General features: G+C 38.8%; 1 protein-coding gene across 3 annotated transcripts in view; it reads right to left on the bottom strand.

The window, feature by feature from the left end:
* The window catches only part of LOC126485505 (sin3 histone deacetylase corepressor complex component SDS3), a 118,401-nt gene that overhangs the window by 47,534 nt on the left and 46,250 nt on the right, over positions 1-24,617 (bottom strand). For all 3 annotated transcript variants that reach the window (XR_007587996.1, XM_050108880.1, XM_050108881.1), the window contains exon 3: positions 6,952-7,065. Coding sequence is in view for 2 of the 3 variants with exons in the window: in XM_050108880.1 (XP_049964837.1) it covers positions 6,952-7,065 (114 nt within the window). In the remaining variant the exon portion in view is untranslated. The remainder of the gene's footprint in view (positions 1-6,951; positions 7,066-24,617) is intronic.

Below are 24,617 nucleotides of genomic sequence, written 5' to 3'. Positions count from 1 at the left end.
ATTTAAGTTCCCACCTACATAAATTAACCAACTGGGTCTATTATTACCAACACTTCCAATTAATTCATATTTATTCTTATTAATTGAGAAAGGAGAAAACACTTACAACTCAGGGAAAATTCTATGACACTTGAAACTAACAGAAAACACCCAACTACCATTAAAAATGCATGGGAACACATTTCAGCAGTGGCTGAAGATTTACTGTTGAAGAAATATAAGTAGACCATTCATAACTATTTTGGACAATGCCCTTTACCATTCAACAAGCCTTAGGTGGCACTAAGAGTCACCTAAATAAAGTACAGCATTTTTTATGTCCAAATCCAAGAACAGTTCAACAACAAAACTGTGAAAGTGGAACATTTGTTTCAGAATCAATTTCAGTTGCTTCCTACTTTGTGGATCTTGCCTCTTCAAAGATCTGCTCATGCAAGCTGCTTCATGATTACATCACAGCAGTCAGCATTCAGCCAGCTCACAGTGATTACCAATGGGGATTCGAAAGGGAGGGGGGAGGGGGGTGTAGGAAGGAGGAACGAACACATTAACTCTGCATGAGAAACTGTTGTTAACCTGTACATTCTATGACCGCTAATGTGGATTCTCTGGAAATGAATGTAGCTAATTAACAGTGCAGCTAACTACAAAACCTATTCCTTACAACTGATGCCGTGTTATGATGACTGTTGTTTCTGGACTATGTTTAAACTTACGTCAGCTTGTATTTTGTTAATATGTTATTGACATATTAAGCATAAAAACATTGGATGTTAATGAATACCACTTATTTGGATTTTCACTTAAGCACCAATTTCCGATACCACATCCTGAGCACTAGCCATTCAAATATATGTCTGTCAGTGAGCTTCTGTGGATGGATTTCATTCTCTTCATTGTGAATAAGTTGCTTTCACAAGTATGTATGTCCAAACATCGATATGATTATAGCTACGAACTTGTCAAGTCATCAAAATTTATGTTGAGGGAAATTTCTATACAAGTCTATGAGACTTATTTCATTTTGAAACTTGTCACTCAACTGCCAGCCACATTGTGCAACTGTAAGTTCTAACTTCAGCTATGCATCCCACAATGATGTATTGTAAATTTACGTTGGTGTGCCTGACCTCTGAAGTTCCTAATTCAGCCATCATTGTGCTTTCCATCAACTTAAAATGAGCTGCTCTTTGTTTTAAGCATTATATCGTAAGTATAGATGGATGTGTATAGACTGTATCAAACCTAACACATGGTCATTCTTCTGAAAACAGTACACAGTTTGCAATTCCCCAGGACCAAATAATGACATCAGACTAGCCCATATTATCACAAGCACTCATTTCCCCAGAAGGGAGCGAGCCTCAGCGTTTGCTCAGCTGCCTCCTGAATACCCCTGTTTCTGAACAAACTAGCTGGGAATTATGGGCACAGTGTTATCACACTACCATCACAAATATAGCTGCTGCATTAATAGCACTGGGCTCACAGGAGTTCAAATCAAGTACTATAGAGCATATAAAGAATTAAAATTTGTGCAGGCAGAAGTAAATCCATTGGCGACTCTGGAAACTGTAAAAATAGCCTCATCAGAACAGTGGTGTAACTAAGTTACACGCAATGATTCCTAACAAAAGCATAAGTAAAATAATATAAACATATGTATCACTGACTAATTTATTGATTTGTTACATTCTTATTCAAATTGTGCTGAATATGCAGATGACAATGGAAAAGACTAACAATCGTTTGGAAACAGGAAGCATATATAATCAGCTGGTAAAAGTTTGCATTTGTTTTCTGATAAATTGGCTAGATAATATGAAATTTACCATGCAAGTCAGTTCTTTGTGCACATTATGAAATATCAGTTGCAAAATGCTCTCACATCTTTGTGGAGTTGTGTATCTTAAAAATGGTGGGACATTCTTGAAGCATAATGCACCAATCTATACAGCAAGGAATATTCAAACATGATTTAGCACTATTTGCCATATACAATTAGAAAAAAGATCTAACCATTTTAATTACACTACTGGCCATTAAAATTGCTACACCATGAAGATTACATGCTACAGAAACGAAATTTAACCAACAGGAAAATGCTGTGATATGCAAATGATTAGCTTTTCAGAGCATTCACACAAGGTTGACGCCAGTGGCCATACCTAAAATGTGCTGACATGAGGAAAGTTTCCAAACGATTTCTCATACACAAACAACAGTTGACCAGCATTGCCTGGTGAAACGTTGTTGTGGTGCCTCGTGTAAGGAGGAGAAATGCGTACCATCATGTTTCCGACTTTCATAAACGTTAGATTGAAGCCTATCGCGATTGCAGTTTCTCATATTGTGACATTGCAGCGCGTGTTGGTCGAGATCCAATGACTGTTAGCAGAATATGGAATCGGTGAGTTCAGGAGGGTAATACGGAATGCCGTGCTGGATCCCAATGGCCTCTTATCACTAGCAGTCGAGATGACAGGCATCTTATTCGCATGGCTCTAATGGATCGTGCAGCCAAGTCTCGATCCCTGAGTCAACAGATGGGGACGTTTGAAAGACAACAACCATCTGCACGAACAGTTCGACGATGTTTGCAGCAGCATGGACTATCAGCTCTGAGACCATGGCTGCGGTTACCCTTGACACTGCATCACAGACAGGAACACCTGCGATGGTGTATGGCAACGACGAACTTGGGTGCATGAATGGCAAAATGTCATTTTTTTGGATGAATCCAGGTTCTGTTTACAGCATCATGATGGTCGCATCTGTGTTTGGCGACATCACGGTGAACACACATTGGAAGCGTGTATTCGTCATCACCATACTGGCATATCACCCGGCTTGATGGTATGGGGTGCTATTGGTTACACGTCTCTGTCGCCTCTTGTTCGCATTGACGGCACTTTGAACAGTGGATGTTACATTTCAGATGTGGTATGACCCGTGGCTCTACTCGTCATTCGATCCCTGCGAAACACTACATTTTAGCAGGATAATGCACGACTGCATGTTGCAGGTCCTGTACGGGCCTTTCTGGATACAGAAAATGTTCAACTGCTGTCCTGGCCAGCACATTCTCCATATCCCTCACCAATTGAAAACGTCTGGTCAATGGTGGCCAAGCAACTGGCTCGTCAGAATACACCAGTCACTACTCTTGATGAACTGTTGTATCCTCTCAAAGCTGCATGGGCAGTTGTACCTGTACACGCCATCCAAGCTCTGTTTGACTCAATGCCCAGGCGTATCAATGCCGTTATTATGGCCAGAGATGGTTGTTCTGGATACTGATTTCTCAGGATCTATGCACCCAAATTGCATGAAAATGTAATCACATGTCAGTTCTAATATAATATATTTGTCCAATGAATACCCGTTTATCATCTGCATTTCTTCGTGGTGCAGCAATTTTAATGGCCAGTAGTGTACCTACTATGAACTAAGTTATGTATTGATGATACGTAGAGTGGACGTATACTGATATCAAAGATCTTGCAACTGTTAACATTAGAAAGATATGTACATGTACTACTAAATTAAAGCTGCTACTGCACTTTTTTGCCGGAATGTGATGGCTAATCTCAATAAACACAGTAGAGATTTTGATAGGGTTTTCACTAAATGAATGATTCACAAGGAAGGTTTTTGTATCTTATTTATTACTGCTGCAACCACCATTTATTGCCACCCGTGCAAAGCCAGTATAAGTTGCTGTATGAACTGTTTAAACAGTAAAGGCATGTCAGGCTCTCGAGTTGATCCTCCTCCAATTGGTTGCCCACTGCTACATCACTTCAACTCTTACATTATACAGAGTGTACTGCATAAAGCCAGTATGCCTTATGTACTGACTAACTCTAATTGAATTTCTTGTGAGGTGGAAATCCTGTGTCAAGGTTGGTTACACTGCATTTCATCAGCCAACAACCAGCATTATTCAAGATCTTACAAGAAATAGAGGGCTGTAAGACCCGTTCATAATGCGCAAAGGAATAGGTGACTGACAGTGAGAAACTCAAACATTACGAGAAGTTCCCGCAAATTGGTCGTCAGGAGGTTACTGCAGCATTTGGTGTATCTTGTGCATTATGTACTAAAAGACATTAAATCAGAAGTCCATCACGTGAGTGTGGTGCAAGTGTTGAAATTTAATGATCAGGAAAAAAGAACTAATTATTGTAACTGGTTGTTAACATCAAGTGCCAATGGTTACTTGGGTATCCTTGCTGTACTTCATGTCTGATGAGGCCTCGTTTCATTTGTTAGGTTAGGTTAGGTAAGCTCCGAGAATTCCAGTTACTGGCTGCAGGCCAACCAAGATATTCTGCGTGACGAACTACTCCACTTGGAAAATACAGGTGCGGTGTGCACTGTCCGCTTGTGCATTACTGACCCCATATCTTCAATAGCACCTTAAAAAATGCGAGATATCTAGAGACCTTTGAATCTTTCTATACACAATTAACAGGCGCAGAGAAGCTGTTTGCAGTATTCCAACAAGACAAAGCAACTGCTCGCACATCCAACCAAAATATTGCCCATATCCCCAACATGTTCCCTGAAAACAGACTTTGCAGTGGAGGCATCTGGCCCTGAAGTTCCGCTGACTTAAACATCGTGTTGTCTTTATGGGGTACACTAAAATGCAAAGTGTATGCAGACAATACTCACACAACACATGACCTTAAATAGAACATTACCAGAAAAATTATAATCATCATGCCTGCAGAATTACAGTGTGTTGCAAGCAACACCATCACAAGAAGTCTGTGATGCATGGATGGCTGTGGCCACAACTTCCAGCATCTCTGACAAACATGTAAAAACATGTTTTTTTTAAATATTACAATTACCTATTCTTTTCTAGTTAGTCCATTATTACTTGACTCTGAAGCATGAGGCATACTGGTTTTATGTGGGACACCCTGTATTAAGTTCCCCATTATGAGATTAGTTTAATTCTTGTGACAGTCTGTCAATTTGGCAAAGTATTTATCTATAGGAAGGTGAGAAATTGTAGAGCTACTGAACTGTCACTTCATACTAATCAACCACGGTGATTAAGTTCACCAAGTGAACATGTTTGAATGTGATGTAGTGAAGGTACTTGCAACTGGACTGTTTTGTCAGACTGCTATTGGAGAACAAATTACAATATAGCAGGACGTTATGTGCAGACACTTTTTATTGAATTTAATTTCCCTCAGCTTACAAAATTATTGGTAGCTGTATACAAACAGAACACTTATTATTCTTTTACTGCAGTCATCTATTGCACTTATTCTGACAACTATGTTACACAAGCAGAGCACGGCACTTTAAATTGACTGGCTGCTCTATACTTAGAATACATCTTAAACTGTTCTACAAATGAACAAAATACGTGATTGTGAAAACAGGCGAGACAACAGAGTGCAATGAAAGACATTACAATAATTGATCTGTAAAATGTTTTCTCCATTTAACAACATATGAGCATTCATAACAATTTTGCATTAATGAAAATGTATGATAAAATATAGTACACATATAAGAATAGGTCATTCCCCATCAAAAAGAAATGACACTGATCAACTTCCGTAGTTTCCCCTGCCTACCTGCAAACAGAGTGACATATTGACAGTGTGTCACCAACCTCATACAAGGGAATATACACTATTTAAGAAAAACGTGAAGGAATTATCAAAATGCGCTGCAAACTGGTAGGTGTGATGTACACGTACAGGCAAACAAATGATGACAGTTTCAGAAAAGTTTTACTGTTTATTCAAGAGAAAGAGCTTCACAAATTTAGCAAGTCACCAATGTGTTGGTCCACATCTGGACGCAAGTAGGTAATCAGCTTGGCACTGATTAATAGTTGCTGGATATTCTCCGGACAGATATCGTACCAAATTCTGTCCAACTGGCACTTTAGATCATCAAAATCCTGAGCTGGTTGTAGAGCCCTGTCCATAATGCTCCAAACTTTCCCAATTTGGGAGACATATGGTAACTTTTCTGGCCAAGGTAAGGTCTGATAAGCATGAATACAAGTAGTAGAAACACTTGTGTGTGGGCATGCATTATCTTGCTGAACGGAAAGCCCAGGATGGCTTGCCATGAAGGGCAACAAAACGGGGCATATAATATCATCAATGTACTGCAGAGTTGTAAGCGGATGACAACCAAAGGGGTACTGCTATGAAATGAAATGGCATCACAGACCATCACTTCTGGTTGTCGGGCCACATGGTGAAGACATGTCTTGAGATGCCCCAGGCAGGGCGGGATACCAACCTGTTGCCCACCATCCGGCCCAACAATCTGGAGAGATGACCTGGGGTTTTTTTCATTTCTTAGTAGGACCCTGTAGTTGTCATCCACGGCACCTTCGAGGAGAGAAAATTCCTTTTAGGTCCAATTCAAACAGGAATGTCCATTGCAAAGCTGCATGGTAAGTGCTGTAATGTAGATAACTATTTCCTTTGAAAAATACTAGTGCGTTAAGGTAAACACTAAACAGCGTAAGATAAAGAACTGTCATTTAATGTAACTGAAGAAGATGCCGCTTTTTTCCCTTTAAAGTAGTGGTTTTCCCACTCATTTACTTTGTTACTTTTAGATGGTGTAAACACAAAAAGTACTAACACACACAGAGGGTTAATGCATTTGCAAGCACACAACACCTTTGTCTAAGCTTGCAGAAACAGACAATATGCACAATCCATATTGAGAGTGGTGTGCCTACCTGCCACCTTTTGAACATTCTGTTATGGTACTGAATTAGTTATCTACTGTTATGTTATAAACACATAGTAACAAACATTCAAAAGTTAGTCTAAAGAAACCGTAATGATAGTAATGGAACGACTCTTAAGTTTTAACTACTTGATGACCATTAATAATAATAATAATAGACAATTATGACTTTCTGTACCACACAATTTTTCAAAATATTACCTCTCTCTATAAGCTTGTTCTAACTTCTTCAGTTTTCTGTTATATTCTGGGTGTGTCCCATCTTTCAATTGCTGGAGCTGTTTCTTTAAACTGGCAAGTTTGTCTTGGTACATTCTGCAACACAAATTTCCATAGAAATGTTAACAATTGTAAATTCCAGTAAATACTAAGACAAAATATCATTGAACAGCTTAAAATTAATTGCCATTGATTAAAATACACACATCTCGTGTAACTATGTGTGTGTGTGTGTGTTTTTTTTTTTTCTTCTATTTTCTTTTCATCTACACTGCTGTCTTTAATTATTACAACATTGTGACCTTCCTCCGTTTATTTTTTTCTGGAAGAAATGGAGTATCTGTTCTCAATAATAATCTGTTACTAACATGGAAGAATGCTAGAATCTCAATTTTATCACATTTTATATCAGCTAAGAATCAATAAATCAAGCTTATTGTGCAAATGTCAAATAAGATATTTTAAGAACCAAACAATACTTTCCTCATTAGCAGTCTAGTTTTATATAGGCCATATTTCCTACACTTCATCTTTCCTAATACTCCTTAAAAAATTGCTTGCGAAACTTTGTCTATGGCCACGTGTCTTTGTTCCCTTATTGATGACACTAGTTTGAACCAAACCAGTTTCCACACTCAACTCCTCTTGTTGTGCCCTATAAGTATACACCACAGACTACTGCTTCAGCAGTTTCCCATTGTTTTCTTGGTGTCACTCTCTATTATTCCACCTACAAACAATGCTCCCATAACAATCTTTTTCTTTCACATCACATATTTCATCCCACTGTGAACATGTTTCTGCATAGTTCTCCTTTAGCAACATTATATTTGAATACCAAGAGACCCTTATTCCATTCCCTCTGGAAAGCCTAAGGTAAAAAGCCTCTCTTTATTATACGACATGATTTAGTGTATTTTTCTGTATTTTCTGTCTAGACAAACCACTTAAGTCTGTGTCCTATATACTGGCCTTGCTATGTGTACGGTGACAAATACTGTCTTGCCTTTACCACATTAAATTCCCACAGTTAAATTTTTGTCCTTATATCACCCAACAGCTTTACATTTGTATATTGTATTTTAGATTGAGCCTCCACTTGTTGAAGACACAGTACAGAGTAATTACAATTATTTGTCTCACCTCCACAGCCAAGACTTAACGAAGGGACTGCCATGTATGTCGGTACACAGTTTCTCACATCCCACTATCTTTTAATTTGGCTGTACTTATTTTTTACACAAAATGAAATGCCACCTCATCACATTTTACCCTCAACAGGTTTGGCAAATGTAATAAAATTCACACAAATGGCTTAACTCTTTCCAGTGTGTTAGACTGCAGTTTCTATACCAGCTACAGTCTGCATGGGAAAATATTGGAATTGGTGTAACAGAATCTTTCCTCACAGGGGAAAAAAAGAGGTCCAGTGGGTGCACTTCCCACTAGTGGAGAAATAGTAATAAAACACAAGAAATGCCAAGTTAACGCATGCACACCCACACACGATATTTTATAGTTGTCAAAGTAAAGATATCAGGTTTAGTATTGGTTTTATTGTAAATGAGAGGATAAAATAATATGGGCTTACATGCAAAATCACACTGATTATGCAAATGGAAATTCTTCAACTATAGTCTCAAGATTGACCATGAACCAACTTAGAGAAGAGTAAAGAAGAGAAAGATGTTTTTTATGATGAGTTAGATAAAATATGCAATGAATGTCAGAGGAGACGCTAAGACATGCTAAAATAGGGAAAGACGGGTCTTCCATTGGAAAATACAGTCTTCATGACAACTAAAATGACAATGGGGTCAGACTTTTACACTTTGCTTCCATGAGACATATGGTAGTGGATAGTACATCTCTTAATGACAACGATATTCATACAATGATATGGAAACCTCCAGCCTGCCGACATGCAGCCTCTCCAACATCCTCTTTAATAGACCTGTACCCTATGCTGAAAATGCTGTTGGTGACTGTAAATGTCAATTTTTTTTCCCCAAAGAATGAACTACTGTTGATTAGATCTTCACAATACATCAAGTACTAGAAAACACAAAGAATTTGGCATTGATACACATTGAGTCTTTTAAAAACTTCAGATCAGTCTACTACAGTATTGACAGATTGGGCTGTATATAGCAAAGAGAGAGTAAGAGATTCCTAATGAATTTATCATCTTGAGTGAAAGCTACTATGGAAAACATGTGGAGTGAAGTTAAGATACAGAATAAGTCATCAAGTGCTGTGACCACAAATAAAAACTGGACAAGTGCAAATAAGACTCGTATTTGATGGTTCCGCACAAATTTAATTATGTATATAGATGATTATGACGATGACTTCTGTGTTGTTCAATGTCCTATGCAAGTCTTTCTATTTGACACGTCAGTGACTTGCGCGTCCCTAAGCTACCCCAGTTATCCAACCAGGGAAGGAGGATCTACAGTTTAAAGTGGAATCTGAACTACCTCAACTACCTCCTCTCTCCCCCCCCTCCCCTCCCTTTCCCTATGAGACTCATCACATCATTGAGAGGTGAAGGCTACGTTTAAAAGAAGACCAAGATATGATCTGAGAGTTCACCGATAGGTTTCGATGAGTGAATTTGCGAATATTGAAATCCATGACAAATCGTTGTATCTTTCAACTGCACTGACTTAGTTCTAATTTTTCACACCACCAAGGAGCCGTATACCTTGGTATGTAGCGTAAATTTCAAAATAGTACTTCTACCTGTTCCTGAGAGAAAGGGGGTCCAGTCAAACAGGCTGGCTATGAAGGTTCTGTTTCTACCAGCTGAGGTAGAGAACCCTAAAAATGGAGTACGACTGGGACATTCATTATCCTGACTCCCTAGAAAAGGCGATAAGATTCGGGCATCAATGCAAGGGGGACTATCCTGCACAAACCAGTTCAGATGCTGGCATATGCAGATGATACTGACATTACCTGCAAGAACACCCAAGAGCAATGAAGGAAGCCTTTACAAGTTTTGAAACAGCTGCTAAAAAGGTGAACCTACAGATATGGAGGCTGTCCTAATGAACACCCATTCATAGAAATTGGTTCATATGTTTCATGTGCATAGTTTCACTTGCCTTGAAGCAGAAGTAAACTGCTAGAATAATGTCAGTTCTGAAATCCAAAACTGAATATTATCTGCCACATGACAATAGTCAGATCTTGGTCATTACCTCTGTTCCATAACATTTACGAGTAACACCCATACATGCCAACACTTCCACAAAGTCACCTGGAAGCAGCTGCACTGCAACCCTGTAGCCTAACAGCAAAGTAGCAATGTGATGTCCATCAATGTCTATGATGCTGCTGCCATTACTATATCACAAGGTTCCAAGTTCCTGTCCCCCATCTGAACAACTAGACACTAGGGCAGCTCCACATTCTGCTGCCTTCATGAAACTACAATGAAGGGGATCCACATCCATCTCAACCTCTGCGAATTTACCAACACAGGACTTCCACACCCTGCATCACTGCGGACTGGTCATAGCCCAATGTGTTCACCACAAAGCAAACCCGTCTGTCATTTACATTAAGATAAAAAGGCTGGAATTGGCAGAACATATACCGAGAGATAAAGAGAGCATGATTAAGGAGATATTCAGTGTAGTACCTCAAGGAACAAGGGGAGTTTTAAGATAAGAACTGCCAGAGAGAACATAAGAAACTTTGGAATTCAAAATTAAAGTTTGGCACTAAACAGGGAAGGAAGGCACAATCTTCTACAGAAGGCTAAGGCTTACAAAATCTGTTGTGCCAATGACAATGAATATCTCACTTGTGCTAATTAAATACATTTATTGGCTTTCAGAACTTGCCTCCAAACACTCTACAAACCATTTATTCACTGTGGTCGAATGCATTTTCATTCATACTTTGCCTTGTATCGATAACATAGGGAAAACATTTTCTTTTTCTTGACAGCAGCACATTTTGCAGCTGTCTTAGTACATAACATACATTGATGGCCCAAAAGGCTGAGTAGTTGCTTTTCTGCACACTGGTCTGCCTTTATAATGCAATATAGCAATAATTGTGCACGGTATGAATTTGGCAAGTTCTTGGTGCATTTCCAGAGATATGTGGCATCAAATATCTATGCACAGGTCATGCAATTCCTATAAATTACAGGCTGGTTGTTTGTGGGTGCACTGATGGCATCCAGTTAGAGGTCCAGATGTGTTCCATCAGTTTCCGACCAGACAAAAATTAGTTCACCAAGAAATCACCATTGCGTTCACTATCACACTAGTTAAACCACTGTAGCACCATCCTGGCCTTGTGGCATACAAGTTATCCTGCCAGAAGACGCCATCTATCAAAGAAGACATCAAGCATGAAGGTAGGCAGGTGACCTGCAATAATGTTCACATAGTCCATCTGTCAGTTACTACCACAGGTCCCATAGAATCCCAGGTAAATGTCCCCCATAGCATAGTATTGCGTCCATTGTCCTTTGTCCATGGAGCAGAAGTTCTCCTAGATTATGGCATATCCAGACACAATAATCAACACAGTCTAACAAGAAATGTGATTCATCCACCCAGACGACACTTCCATTGATCCACAGTCCAATCTTGATGATTTCGTGCCCACTGTTATTGTAATTGATGACATCAGCATGTAAACAGTAGGGGTCACCTGCAATGTTCAACAATGTACACTGAACTGTGTTTAGAAACAGTTAAGCCAGCATCAGCATTTTTCTCTTTAATCAGATATGCCACAGTTCACTGCTTATGCATCACCATCTGTGATGAGAAATCAATGTCTTGCACCTTGTCACCTACTCAAATCATCATCCTTCAACCACTTCCCATAGGCACTTATTACAACAGCATGCAAATAGCTGACCAGCTTCAATTTCTCCAAGATCATTCCCAAGAGTGGGGGGCCAGAAAATATGCCTTTTGTCGAAGGCATTAATCTACATGTTCTGTACATGCCCTCATTTCTTTTATCTCATCTAATGGTCCTCTGTGAGATGCATATTGTGGTCATTCTGCAGTCTGTTGTAAAAGTCAGTTCTCTAACATTTCCCATAGTGTTTTGCAAAAAAGAATGTCTTCTGCCTGTCAGGTATTCCCATTGCAATACATGAAGCATTTCTGTAGTACTCACGTGTTGACTCAACCAACCAAAACAAATCTAGCAGCATGCCTCAAAATTGCTTCATGTCTTCATTTAACCCAACCTGAGGATCTCAAACACTCCAGAGCCATTCAATGAGGGGAGAAGGCTAGTTATATTTGTAAAACTTCCTTCTCTTTTGTGTAGTAGCAAATCAATACAACTTACATCCTCAAACCTGCAATCTATGTTGTTCATATTCAGTTCTATCCATTTTTATTTTCATGTTAATGCTTCAATGTCAATTGTACAATTGTCACATTCATAACTGTGGACTATCAGTAATCAAGATTTTTCCTAGAACTCTTCCAATAAACCAAAATCGACCATTCACCTTTCGTGCAACAGACCTTATGTGGTCATTTCTTTTCATGTCACTTTGCAACATTATGCCTAGATATTTAGTCGATGTAACTGTGTCTAGCAGCACTGTATTGGATTCAAACATTACAGGATTAGTTTTCCTTCTGACCTCCATGACTCACATTTTTCCACATTTAGAGCAAGATGCCATTCTTCATACGAAAAAGAAGTTCTGTCAGTTATTCTGTATCATCCTACAGTCACTCAATGACTACCCATTCCCGTACACTACAACATCAGCAAACAGTGGCAGACTGCTGCTCACCAAACCCACCAGATCATTTATGTATACAGGGTGTCCCATAAGGAATGGTCAACAGTCAGGGATATGACAAACATTCATTTGAAATAAAGTTCATTTGAACATACACCCTATTCTAACTGGTTTCTGAGATGAAACACAATGTACATTTGTTTCTGGGCTAGTGGTGCACACCTGTGTCTTACCTACCCAATTCCTTTGACCCAACCTACCTCAATTTCAGCCTCTTTGCTCAGGATGTCATCCTGGCATTAAACTAGCCAATGAACTTGCAATTGTCCATTGTGTGTTGTGAGTTGAGTAGTGCAAGGGATATAGTGTGAATCAGAGACTGTCTTAGAGTGTTTACCAAAGTTTTAGCACATGCGTGAAACAGATATTCTTCCAAATCCCAATTTTGCTTCTGAATATTTAGTTTAACAACCTTTGCAGCAACATCAACACACTGTTGAACTGGTGCAGCACAGTCCCACTGCCAGTGCATGCTGACAGTATGAACAAATCAATGTCCTCGTGTATGGCGACACTATATGTGGGAAACTAGTATCCACTTCACATACAGTATGGCCACGACCTTCACAATGGCAACAATGCCACATCAGTTGAATTTTTTACTGGTTAAACAACATTGTTTCCATTAACAATATTCATTGACGAAGCCATGTTTAAGAATCAAAAACACATGTAATAATAATAATAATCGTAGTACCCATTGATGGTCACAGGAAAATCCACAAGCTATGGCAGACACCAATTTACAACTCTGTTTTTTGATTAATATTTGGTGCAGCATTATCAGTAACATTTGATATGTCCAGTAATTTTAGTAAAGGAAATGACAGGACAGAATTACAAGCACGTTCTTGAAAAATTAGTTTAACACCTTGAGGACGTTCCTTTGCCCACACACACACTGCAATGACGGAGCCCCTCCACATTTCACCAAACATGTAAGGGAACATATCAACTGCACTTAACCTAATTACTGTATTGATTGTGTTAGTACAATTAACTGGCCACCAAGATCATTAGATTTTTGTTTATGGGGTTGGATGAAGAAAGATGTATAAACAAAACATTAATACAAGAGATGAAATGCTCGGTCACACCACAGATGCTGTGTCCCTCATTGATGTGATGTGCAAGATAACTCTTACAGTTCAATGTGATAAAAACACGTATTTTTAAAATGATACTTTATAAAACACATGTTATAATGTGTACTAAGCGTTGTAGATGTGTAAACCTGATAAAAGTACTGAATAATACAGAAAATAAAAAAATAATGTACATCAAATGTCTTCTATCTTGCAAACCATTTGGAATAGGGCATATGTCCGTACGAAATATTTTTGCTTCAAATGATCGTTCCTGTCATATCCCTGAATACTTCTCATTCCACCTGCAGGGTGTATACGCAGACAAAGAAAAAAAAAATCCTGGGTTTCCCGGTTAAAAATACACTTTCTCCTGAATGAGAACACACTTTTTCCGTGTTATTAGGTGACAGTATATTTTCCCTCGGAACAGTAAAACTTATCATCCTTTGAATTTTTATGTTTTTATACACATGCGTAGAATTTCCTGGCACTTTAGAAAACTAAACTCAGGGAAGAAAACCCCTTTTGGAAAGATTTTTGATGTGCAGCAACATGTACACTGCATATTTTCGTATTACAAAAGTATAAATTTGAATTCCACCATACACCACATGTTACTTTCCGAACCATTGTAATCGAGATTGCAATGCACTTTTGTAAAGTCAGTCACAGCTCATGTCACGTGATCCCATCTGCCGATGACAGCAGTTATTCAGACCACAGTCGGCTAATAGCAACATCACTGTTAAGTAGCACGGATGCACAAACAGGCAAAGTTAATGTTTTAAATTAATATACATAGTGTTGCTAAAAGAAAAGAAAAGCTTTCACATATAATATTGGTCTCTAAGGTTAATAAGTTGCAAGAGAAACTAAGCTTTCACATATAATGTTTATCTTCTTTGCGCATGTAACACTTTAAGATATATCACACAAATGTGCCAGTAAAATTTTTAGCCAAGTTCAGTGAATTGTCCTCGAAGTTTTCCACAAATAAATTAGTTACCGTAGAAAAGAGAGAGCTTCCCGTAGCACTACATCAATTTGCTCACAACAACAACATGAATGTCTGACCTTCTGGGCTTAAAATGGCTCGTCATTGAACACTCTGTGATTTAAGTAATTAATCGTAGATTCTCACGTGAAGTTCAACTTGCGTAAAAGGAAATTTACTTTGAAAGTAACGCTTTTCAAACCACCATTTGCAATATTTTCCCGCGACCCGTTAGAAATAGGTTCGTTTCAGTAGTTGTCAGAGTGTGCCAGATAACAGGCACCACCGCGCTTTGGCAGCTACTATGATACAGGAAGCCCGTATGTTCGTACGTGTAAAACATTAAAATATCTTACATTATGTCATAAAAGGAAGAGAGACATCACAGAATACTCTAAGAGCATCAGAATTTCGTGAACCATACTAAAATGGCACATTTAAAGTGTATACTTACAGAGCACATTCGTATATCCAGATTCCCAATGATGTACGCCTCGACCTGATATTAAGCTTTTCAGTGTGGGTTTCTGGATGTAAATTTTCTTGGAGTACCAGTACTGTATTAACTCATTTTTGATTTTTTTACTATGGCATAATGCCATACGTGCTAGAAGATGAAAACGTGCACTTTAAATGCAGCGAGCAGTTGAAATTAGTCAATAGTGTGGAAAGAAACACTTCATTTCAAACACATTGACTGCTTCGGCATAAAAGGTTAATAAAAACCAAATTTCTTTAGCAAAGCGACAAAAATATCTTGATTCTTCTACAAGGCGATTAATGCGTGACTGTCAGAAAAGTGGCAATAAAATAAAATCTGAAACCAGTAACATATATTAGCGTTCTGTAATTATGAGAATTTATTTTAATTCACTTTATAGCTACCGGCCACGAAAATCCGTTTTGTTTTCATCTGATGTGAGAGCAGTAAACGAAGAGGAAACAGCAAAATCACTAAATGTAAACACGGGTCACGTGGAGACTACACACTTCCCCACTATAACTCTGACTGCTCTGTGCATCAGACCCAGATCTACGATATTTCCTAACTTGGGCAATTTCCACTCTGGTAGTCCGACTGTGGATTTCCCTAGTGATTATAACAACGCTGATCATTCGCAAACTCAATCAACAACATAATCAGACAGCGATTGGCGTTCACTTGTTCGGCTTTACTCGGCTCAGCTCATATAGCTCGGTCCCCTTCTGCCTGCAGGAAAGTTTATTTCTAGATGCGACGAGGATTCCCCTGACAGACATCACGTACACTTTGCACGCATTCAAAAATCAACTTATGATTCAGTCAGAAATCAACTTACAGAGTGTGTTCAAAAACCAACAGGGATGTGTTTCAAAATCATATGAGTAATCAATAGACCAATGTGCACTGGATGCTAGGCGCTTTGTGAAACTAGGTTTTTTTCTCCTCGAGAATATGAATTTGGCGCTTAAAACAGGCAATCAGTGAACAGAGGGACCTCCCAGCATCACTGAATACAGCAGTAAATAGGAAAACAAAGAAACATAGTATGGTATTTCTGCGTAGCAAGAGTGAACAAAAACAGATTTCAGATTACATACGAGATCAACATGAAAATTTCATCTCCTCCACGGACAATGTTGAGCATAAATGGACAAGTTTAAGAGAACAATAAAATGAAAAGTTGCAAATATTTTATTTTTCATTGATTACTAGTTTTGGGCCAAGACCCATTTTCAAATCAACCTACACGGCAGAAAAACAAATTTACACCCAAGCATAATATAGTTATTACTAAACACTTAAACTGAAGTTACAGAACATATCATTTTAAACTTATGTAACAATGTCACTTCTGAAGATGTCAATGTGTAACGTACATTCACAGTACATACAGATAACTGGCAGCTTACTCCTTCCTCTGCCGTAAGAAAACCTCGGGTATGGGGTGCCCTGACAGGACACAGGAAACCTTTTATTTATTAAAATGTTCTCCAACAATCAAGAATACAACAATTCATACAATGACCATACAAATCCACAATAAAATTATACTGTTTTTAAATCTTTAACAAAATGAGTCAAATACTTAAAAACACAGACCAATAGTACACAGCAGCAGCACCACAAATGGCACATTTTATATCACTATATGCCATGTACGCACACAAAGATCTCTAAAAATGAACAGCAGTATTAATATTAAAAGAAAAAAAAAAAAAAAAAAAAAACAAGAGATTAAAAATTCTCATCACTCCTGATCATTTAGAAGTGTAAAAATTTTTATCACACCAAACTTTGCACATTCCATGCAGATAAAACCTTATTCATAATATGTCCCATGAAAACCAAACATGAAACCACAAGTTGTCTCTTTTCAAGGCACCAAAAATGGAGGAAGACATAGCATAACCATATCCATGTGCATTTAGGGCAGGCATGTGGTTGCAGGAGGGAGGGGGGAAGGGGGGTGTAGTATATGTTGGAAGTCGGAGTGGATATGAAATTGAGTTTCCTGGATTTGCTTCTTATGAGACTAATGAGAGCCTTGGCTTGTCAATTTTTCGAAAGCTAAAGCTATCGGATGCCATAATATGCAATGATTTCAATCATCCCACTAGGCCCAAGGCAGCCTATTTCGTGCTACACGACTGTTGAGTTTGCCTCTAAATGAGAGGATGAAGTTAATAAAGAGTTAAACACTGAAGCAGGCTGTGGTGGCTAATCACTACAAGCAGTCACTGGTCTCCAGTTTGTACAGGAAGCGTGGGCAGGTGAAACCACCATGAACAGACGATATAAAAAAAGTACCGAATGTTGCAATATAGGAGACCCATCTCCAAAAAGGTGGCCCACTCCTTCCCACAAAGATTTAGGATAGGATTCCTACGAGGGGGCAACTAAGGTGTAAGTTGAAACATAAGTTCGGCAAGCTGGGAGGGAGTCAGGGCAATGGTAAACATAATTCATCCGGCTGGGTACATTCAATATGAATCCTGTGAATCATTTTATATTGGACTAATGTGTAGAAGTTTTGTCACCCGCTTTAAAGAACGTGTAGGTCCTTCTAATAGGATGGTGGTTGAACAGCATTTTAAAAAAATTGGGTCACAGGGTTGGTACTACAGACAACACACTTCACTTGAGGTTTTGCATCATGTGTTGAAAGGTATGCAGTTGGATATTTTGTAATAACTTGAGATTCTTAAGAGCAAAATAAAGGAGCAAGAAAGTGTTGAACGAACAAGATTTAGTTGGTTCTCTGCTCTGTTCCAAAATGACGTACAGTTTACACTCTCTCCCCTACCACTAACCCCATTGTTACTTCCACCAAACATTGGACCGCGAACTCCTCTACACTGGGGCTTCACACACCAAGATCTTTTCCTTTACCACCTTTCCTTCCTCCAATTCCGCCTCAGCACTTCTACTCATTTTCTAATATTCTCGTAGAAGCAATTTGCTCCCCGAGTTCATTGTCATGACTGAGTTCAGTTTCCACCTTTTTTATCTATCTGGCTACCATCTGGAATTTGTGCTTCCCCACCCCATCACCCCTTCAATCTCCTTTTCACATTTCATAAAAATGCATTGCATATTTCACAGTACGTGATTCTGTTCTTACATCATTATTATATTTTGTTGTTGTTGTTGTTGTCTTCTTCAGTCCAGAGACTGGTTTGATGCAGCCTTCCATGCTACTCTATCCTAAACAAGCGTCTTCATTCTGCAAATAACTACTGCAACCTACATTCTTCTGAATCTGCTTAATGTATTCATCTCTTGGCCTCCCTCTACGATTTTTACCCTCCACACTACCCTCTAATACGAGGGCTATCCACAAAGTACATTACGTTTTCATTTGTGTCCGTTAGGGGCGGGGCTAGCGCAGCCATCTTGGTGTCATGGCATTCCGCCGCTCAGTCGGCATCCTGCCGTGCTAGTGAGAGGTTCGTGCTGTACTCCGTTGAGTTACTGTGACAGTTTTAAATGTCAGCGTTAATTGAAAATGCCGCGAAGTGTGAAGTGCGTGCTGTAATAAGGTTTCTGACTGCAAAAAACTGTACACTGATAGAAATCTATCGGCAGCTTTGTGAAGTGTAAGGGGACAACATAATCACTGAAGGTGGAGTGTGTCAATGGGTCATAAAATGTAAAAATGGCCCAACTAACGTTCACGACGAAGAGCGAAGTGGAAGACCCAGCATAGTGACTGCCGAACTTGTCATAAAAGTTGATGCTGCGGTCCGTGAAAACCATAATTTCACAATAACGGAACTCTCTATGAGTTTTCCACAAATTTCACGAAGTTTGTTGCACGAAATCATTACCGAAAAGCTTGGTTACCACAAGTTCTGTGCAAGATGGATACCAAAAATCTTGACAGAGATTCACTAAAATCAGCGAATGGCTGCAGCGTTAACGTTTTTGAACGCTTACGAGAAAGATGGCGACTCATTCCTCGATCGCATCGTTACTGGTGACGAAACATGGGTTAAGCATGTGAACTGTGAGACAAAATTGCAGTCAATGCAGTGGGGGCACACAAATTCCCCCAAAAACCCAAGAAATGCATGCAGACAATGTCGGCAAGGAAGGTGATGGCGACTGTCTTTTGGGACAGAAAAGGTGTGATTTTTGTGGATTTCCTGCAAAGAGGCACTACAATAAACTCTCAAAGGTATTGCCAAACTCTGCACAACCCCAGAAGAGCAATACAAAACAAGCACAGGGGAAAGTTGGGCTCAAAGATCTTGCTGATTCACGACAACGCCCGGGCCCACACGGCAAATGCCACTCGTGAAGTCCTCGAATCTTTTAAGTGGGAGTTGTTTCCTCACCCGCCGTACAGTCCCGACCTGGCACCGAGCGACTTCCACTTATTCCCAGCAATGAAGAAGTGGTTGGCTATGCAGCGTTTTGATGACGATGCACAGCTTCTTCAAGAAGCAGGCGGCCGAATTTTACGACGAAGGAATTTCCAAGCTCGTCCATCGCTACGATAAGTGCCTTAATTTAAATGGCAACTATGTAGAAAAGTAGTATTTAAGTGTGGCTTTCATCTGTATATATATATATATATATATATATAAAAAAAAAAAAAAAAAAAAAAAAAAAAAAAAAAAAAAAAACTTCCAACACTTTATTTATTTTTAATTCCAATACGTAAAGTACTTTGTGGATAGCCCTCGTACTAACTTGGTGATCCCTTGGCACTTCAGAACATGTCCTACCAATCAATCCCTTCTTCTAGTCAAGTTGTGCCACAAACTCCTCTTCTCCCCAATTCTATTCTGAACCACCTCATTAGTTACATGGTCGACCCATTTAGCATTCTTCTGTAACATCACATTTTGAAAGCTTCTGTTCTCTTTTTATCTAAACTGTTTATCGTCCACGTTTCACTTCCATACATGGCTACACTCCTTACAAATACGTCAAGAAAAGACTTCCTGACACAAATCTATACTTGATCTTAACAAATTTCTCTTCTTCAGAAACACATAACTTGTCACTCCCAGTCTACATTTTATATCCTCTCTACTTCGACCATCATCAGTTATTTTGATCCCCAAATAACAAAACTCAGTACTACTTTGTCTCATTTCCTGAACTAATTTCCTCAGCATCACCTGATTTAATTTGACTACACTCCATTATCCTCGTTTTGCTTTTGCTGATGCTCATCTTATATCCTCCTTTCAAGACACTGTCCATTCTGTTCAACCGCTTTTCCGGGTCCTTTGCTGTCTCTGACAGAATTACAATGTCATTGGCAAACCCCAAAGTTTTTGTTTCTTTTCCGTGGATTTTAATTCCTACTCCGAACTTCTGTTTTATTTCCTTTACTGCTTGCTCCATATACAGATTGAACAACATTGGGGATAGGCTACAACCCTGTCTCACTCCCTTCCCAACCACTGCTTCCTTTTCGTGCCCACTCGATCTTTTAACTGTCATCTCATTTCTGTACAAATTGTAAATAGCCTTTCGTTGCAAGTATTTGACCCCTGCCACCTTCAGAATTTGGAAGAGAGTATTCCAATCAACATTGTCAAAAGCTTTATCTAAGTCTACAAGTGCTAGAAATGTAGGTTTGCCTTTTCCTTAGTGTATCTTATAAGTCGTACGGTCAGTATTGCCTCACGTGTTCCAACATTTCTACGGAATCCAAACTTATCTTCCACGAGGTTGGCTTCTACCAGGTTATCCATTCGTCTGTAAAAAATTCATGTTAGTATTTTGCAGCTGTGACTTGGTGAACTGATAGTTTGTTAATTTTCACACCTGTCAACACGTGCTTTCTTTGGGATTGGAATTATTATATTTTTCTTGAAGTCTGAAGGTATTTTGTCTGTCTCATACATCTTGCTCACCAGATGGTACAGTTTTGTTAGGGCTGGCTCTCCCAAGGCTATCAGTAGTTCTAATGGAATGTTGTCTACTCCTGGGCCCTTTGTTTCGACTTAGGTCTTTCAGTGCTCAGTAAAGTTCTTCACGCAGTATCATATCTCTCATTTTATCTTCATCTACATCCTCTTCCATTTCCATAATACTTGCCCTCGAGTGCAATGCCCTTGTATAGACCCTCTATAAACTCCTTCCACCTTTCCGTTTTCCCTTCATTTCTTAGAATTGATTTTCCATCTGAGCTCTTGATATGCATACAATAGTTCTCTTTTCCCTAAAGGTCTCTAATTTTCCTATAGGCAGTCTATCTAACCCCTAGTGATATATGCCCCTACATCCTTATATTTTTCCTCCAGCAATCCTTGCTTAACCATTTTGCACTTCATCTCATTTCTGAGATGTTTGTATTCCTTTTTGCCTATTTCATTTATTGCATTTTTATATTTTCTCCTTTTATCAATTAAATTCAGTACCTCTTCTGTTACCCAAGGATTCCTACTAGCCCTCGTCTTTTTACCTACTTGATCCTCTGCTGCCTTCACAATTTCATCTCTCAAAGCTACCCATTCTTCTTCTACTGTATTTCTTTCCCCCATTCTTGCCAATTGCTCCCTTATGCTCTCCCTGAAACTCTGTACAACCTCTGGTTTAGTCAGTTTATCCAGGTCCCATCTCCTTAAATTCCCACCTTTTTGCAGATTCTTCAGTTTTAATCTACAGTTCATAACCAACAGATTGTAATCACAGTCCACATCTGCCCCTGGAAACATCTTACAATTTAAAACCTGGTTCCTAAATCTTTGTCTTACCATTATATAATCCATCTGATACCTTCTAGTATCTCCAGGCTTCTTCCATGTATACAACCTTCTTTTATGATTCTTGAACCAAGTGTTAGCTATGGTTACCTTATGCTCTGTGCAAAATTCTACCAGGCAACTACATTTCCTTCTCTCCCGTTTCCTACCATCGAATTCCAGTCACCCATGACTATTAAATTTTCGTCTCCCTTCACTATCTGAACAATTTCTTTTATCATAAATTTCATCAATCTCTTCATTATCTGCGGAGCTAGTTGACATATAAACTTTTACTACTGTGGTAGGTGTGGGCTTTGTATCTATCTTGGCCACAATAATGCATTCACTATGCTGTTGGTAGTACCTTACCCGCACGCTTACTTTTTTATTCATTAACCCTATTTGATTTTGTATTTATAACCCTGTATTCACCTGACCAAAAGTCTTGTTCCTCCTGCCACCTAGCTTCACTGATTCCCACTGTATCTTACTTTAACCTATCCATTTCCCTTTTTAAATTTTCTAACTTACCTACCCGATTAAGGGATCTGACATTCCACGCTCTGATCCATAGAACACTAGTTTTCTTTCTCCTGATAACAACGTCCTCCTGAGTAATCCCTGCCCGGAGATCCGAATGGGGGACTATTTTATCTCCAGAATATTTTACCCAAGAGGACGTCATCATCATTTAACCATACAGTTAAGCTGCATGCCCTCCCATTATATTCTACTGCTCATAAACTGAGGAGTGCAGCTCTTGTTTTAAGTATGTTTTATTGTCTGTGGTGCCTATAGGCTGCTGCTGGTTGAATAATAAAGTTCCTGGGTTTGTTGTGCCTTTACGCTGCTTGTAGTATGATGTGTATGGCATATTATGAAGCCAGGTTACTGGCTGATTATGTGGTCTTCACCACTAAATTATTTAAAAAGTTTTTTGGGTTTCTTCCTGTTAGCCTATGTTACCTGTACGATTGCTCCTCAATAACATATGGTTCCTATGTTGCACATGGCAGTTATTATTTATTAGGTTGTAAAGAAACGGCATATAGTCATTTCTTGTCCAACTTTTCCTCTGCGTGGCAAGTACATTTTTGGTGCCTAGAAAAAAGACAACTTGTGGTTTAATATTTGTTTTTATGTGGGACATATTATGAAAAAGGTTGCTTTACCCGCACAGAATTTGTGAAGTTTGACATAATAAAATTTTTAAACTTGTAAATGATCGGAAGTGATAAGGAGTTTTAAGCTCCTATTTTTTCCTTTTAATACTAATGTTGCTGTTCATTTTGATGCAGTTTTGTAATACCCACTGTATGTGGCACTGCTGTGCACTACTGGTCAGTGTTTTTAAGTATTTGACTTTTTTTGGTGAAGATTTAAAAACAATATTAATTTTATTGTGTATTTGTACAGTTATTGTGAGGATTGTTGTGTTCTTGATGGTTGGAGAACATTTTTGTAAATAAAAAGCTTTCCTATATCCTGACAGGGTGCCCCCTTTCCGAGTTTTCCTTACAACCGAGGAAGGAGTGAACTGCTAATTACACGTTTTGTTGAAATCTTCGGAAATGCCATTTTTGACTTTGTTATGTAAGTTTAAAATTATATGTTCTGTATCTTTGGCATATGCTTAAGAATTTGGTAATAACTGTATTACACTTGAGTGTAAATTTGGTTTTCTGCCCTGTAGGTTGATTTTAAAATGGGTCTCGGCCTGAAACTAGTCAATGAATGAAAAATACTTTATTTGTAATTTGGACTGGTTTTTCGTTCTCTTGATTAACAGAAGTTACTGACCTCTGTTGCTTCAGCATGTTGGAAGTTCATGAAGTTCAAAAGGTGTCTACAACATGCTTTTGAAAGGTATGTCCTGAGCAAAGGTTTGAGGAATGGGAAAGACCTGCCTTGTTGAACAGCTTGTTAGGAAGCTGCTACATGACATCTTCATCTTCACTGTAAATTTAAACATAGCCAAAACCTCACAGACAAATAACTGAATGAAGCCAACCTTAGCATAAAGTGAGCCATGCATGAAGCATTCAATGAATTGAAAAGTAAAAATCTATCTGCCAAACTGATAGAAAATCTTACACATTTCAGACTTAAGTGAAACAATAATCTGATCAAAACCATCTGCCCGAACACTGTGATCATAACGGCACTGAAATTTCGGATGACAGAAGGCCAAAATACCAAAAAAAAAAAAATTCCAGTCCTGTTTACTGAGGAAGACTGCACTTTAATTCTTCCTTTAAAATATTGCACAGACTGCATATACAAGTAATTAAAACAGAGTGAAAGAGGGACATGAAAGAGGGTCAGGGAAGAGGGATGAAAAAAGTGGTTGGCAAAAGAGGTAGAGTCGAGGGTCCACCTGATCCAGCAAGAAATGGAAGACACCCCAACTCTAACCACCCTAACCCCATCCTGAAGATAGTCTAAAAATGGATATCTGGGACCCAGAGAAAGACAACTTAGCAGACATTATGACTGACGTCAGAGGGAAGGTCACGAATAGAATATATTGCAGGAGCAACAATCATCAATGGCTTGGGGCTGCTCACTAAGT

Source organism: Schistocerca serialis, chromosome 1 (assembly GCF_023864345.2).
Source record: "Schistocerca serialis cubense isolate TAMUIC-IGC-003099 chromosome 1, iqSchSeri2.2, whole genome shotgun sequence".
NCBI lineage: Eukaryota > Metazoa > Arthropoda > Insecta > Orthoptera > Acrididae > Schistocerca > Schistocerca serialis.
This window is presented reverse-complemented; position numbering and strand designations above follow the sequence as displayed.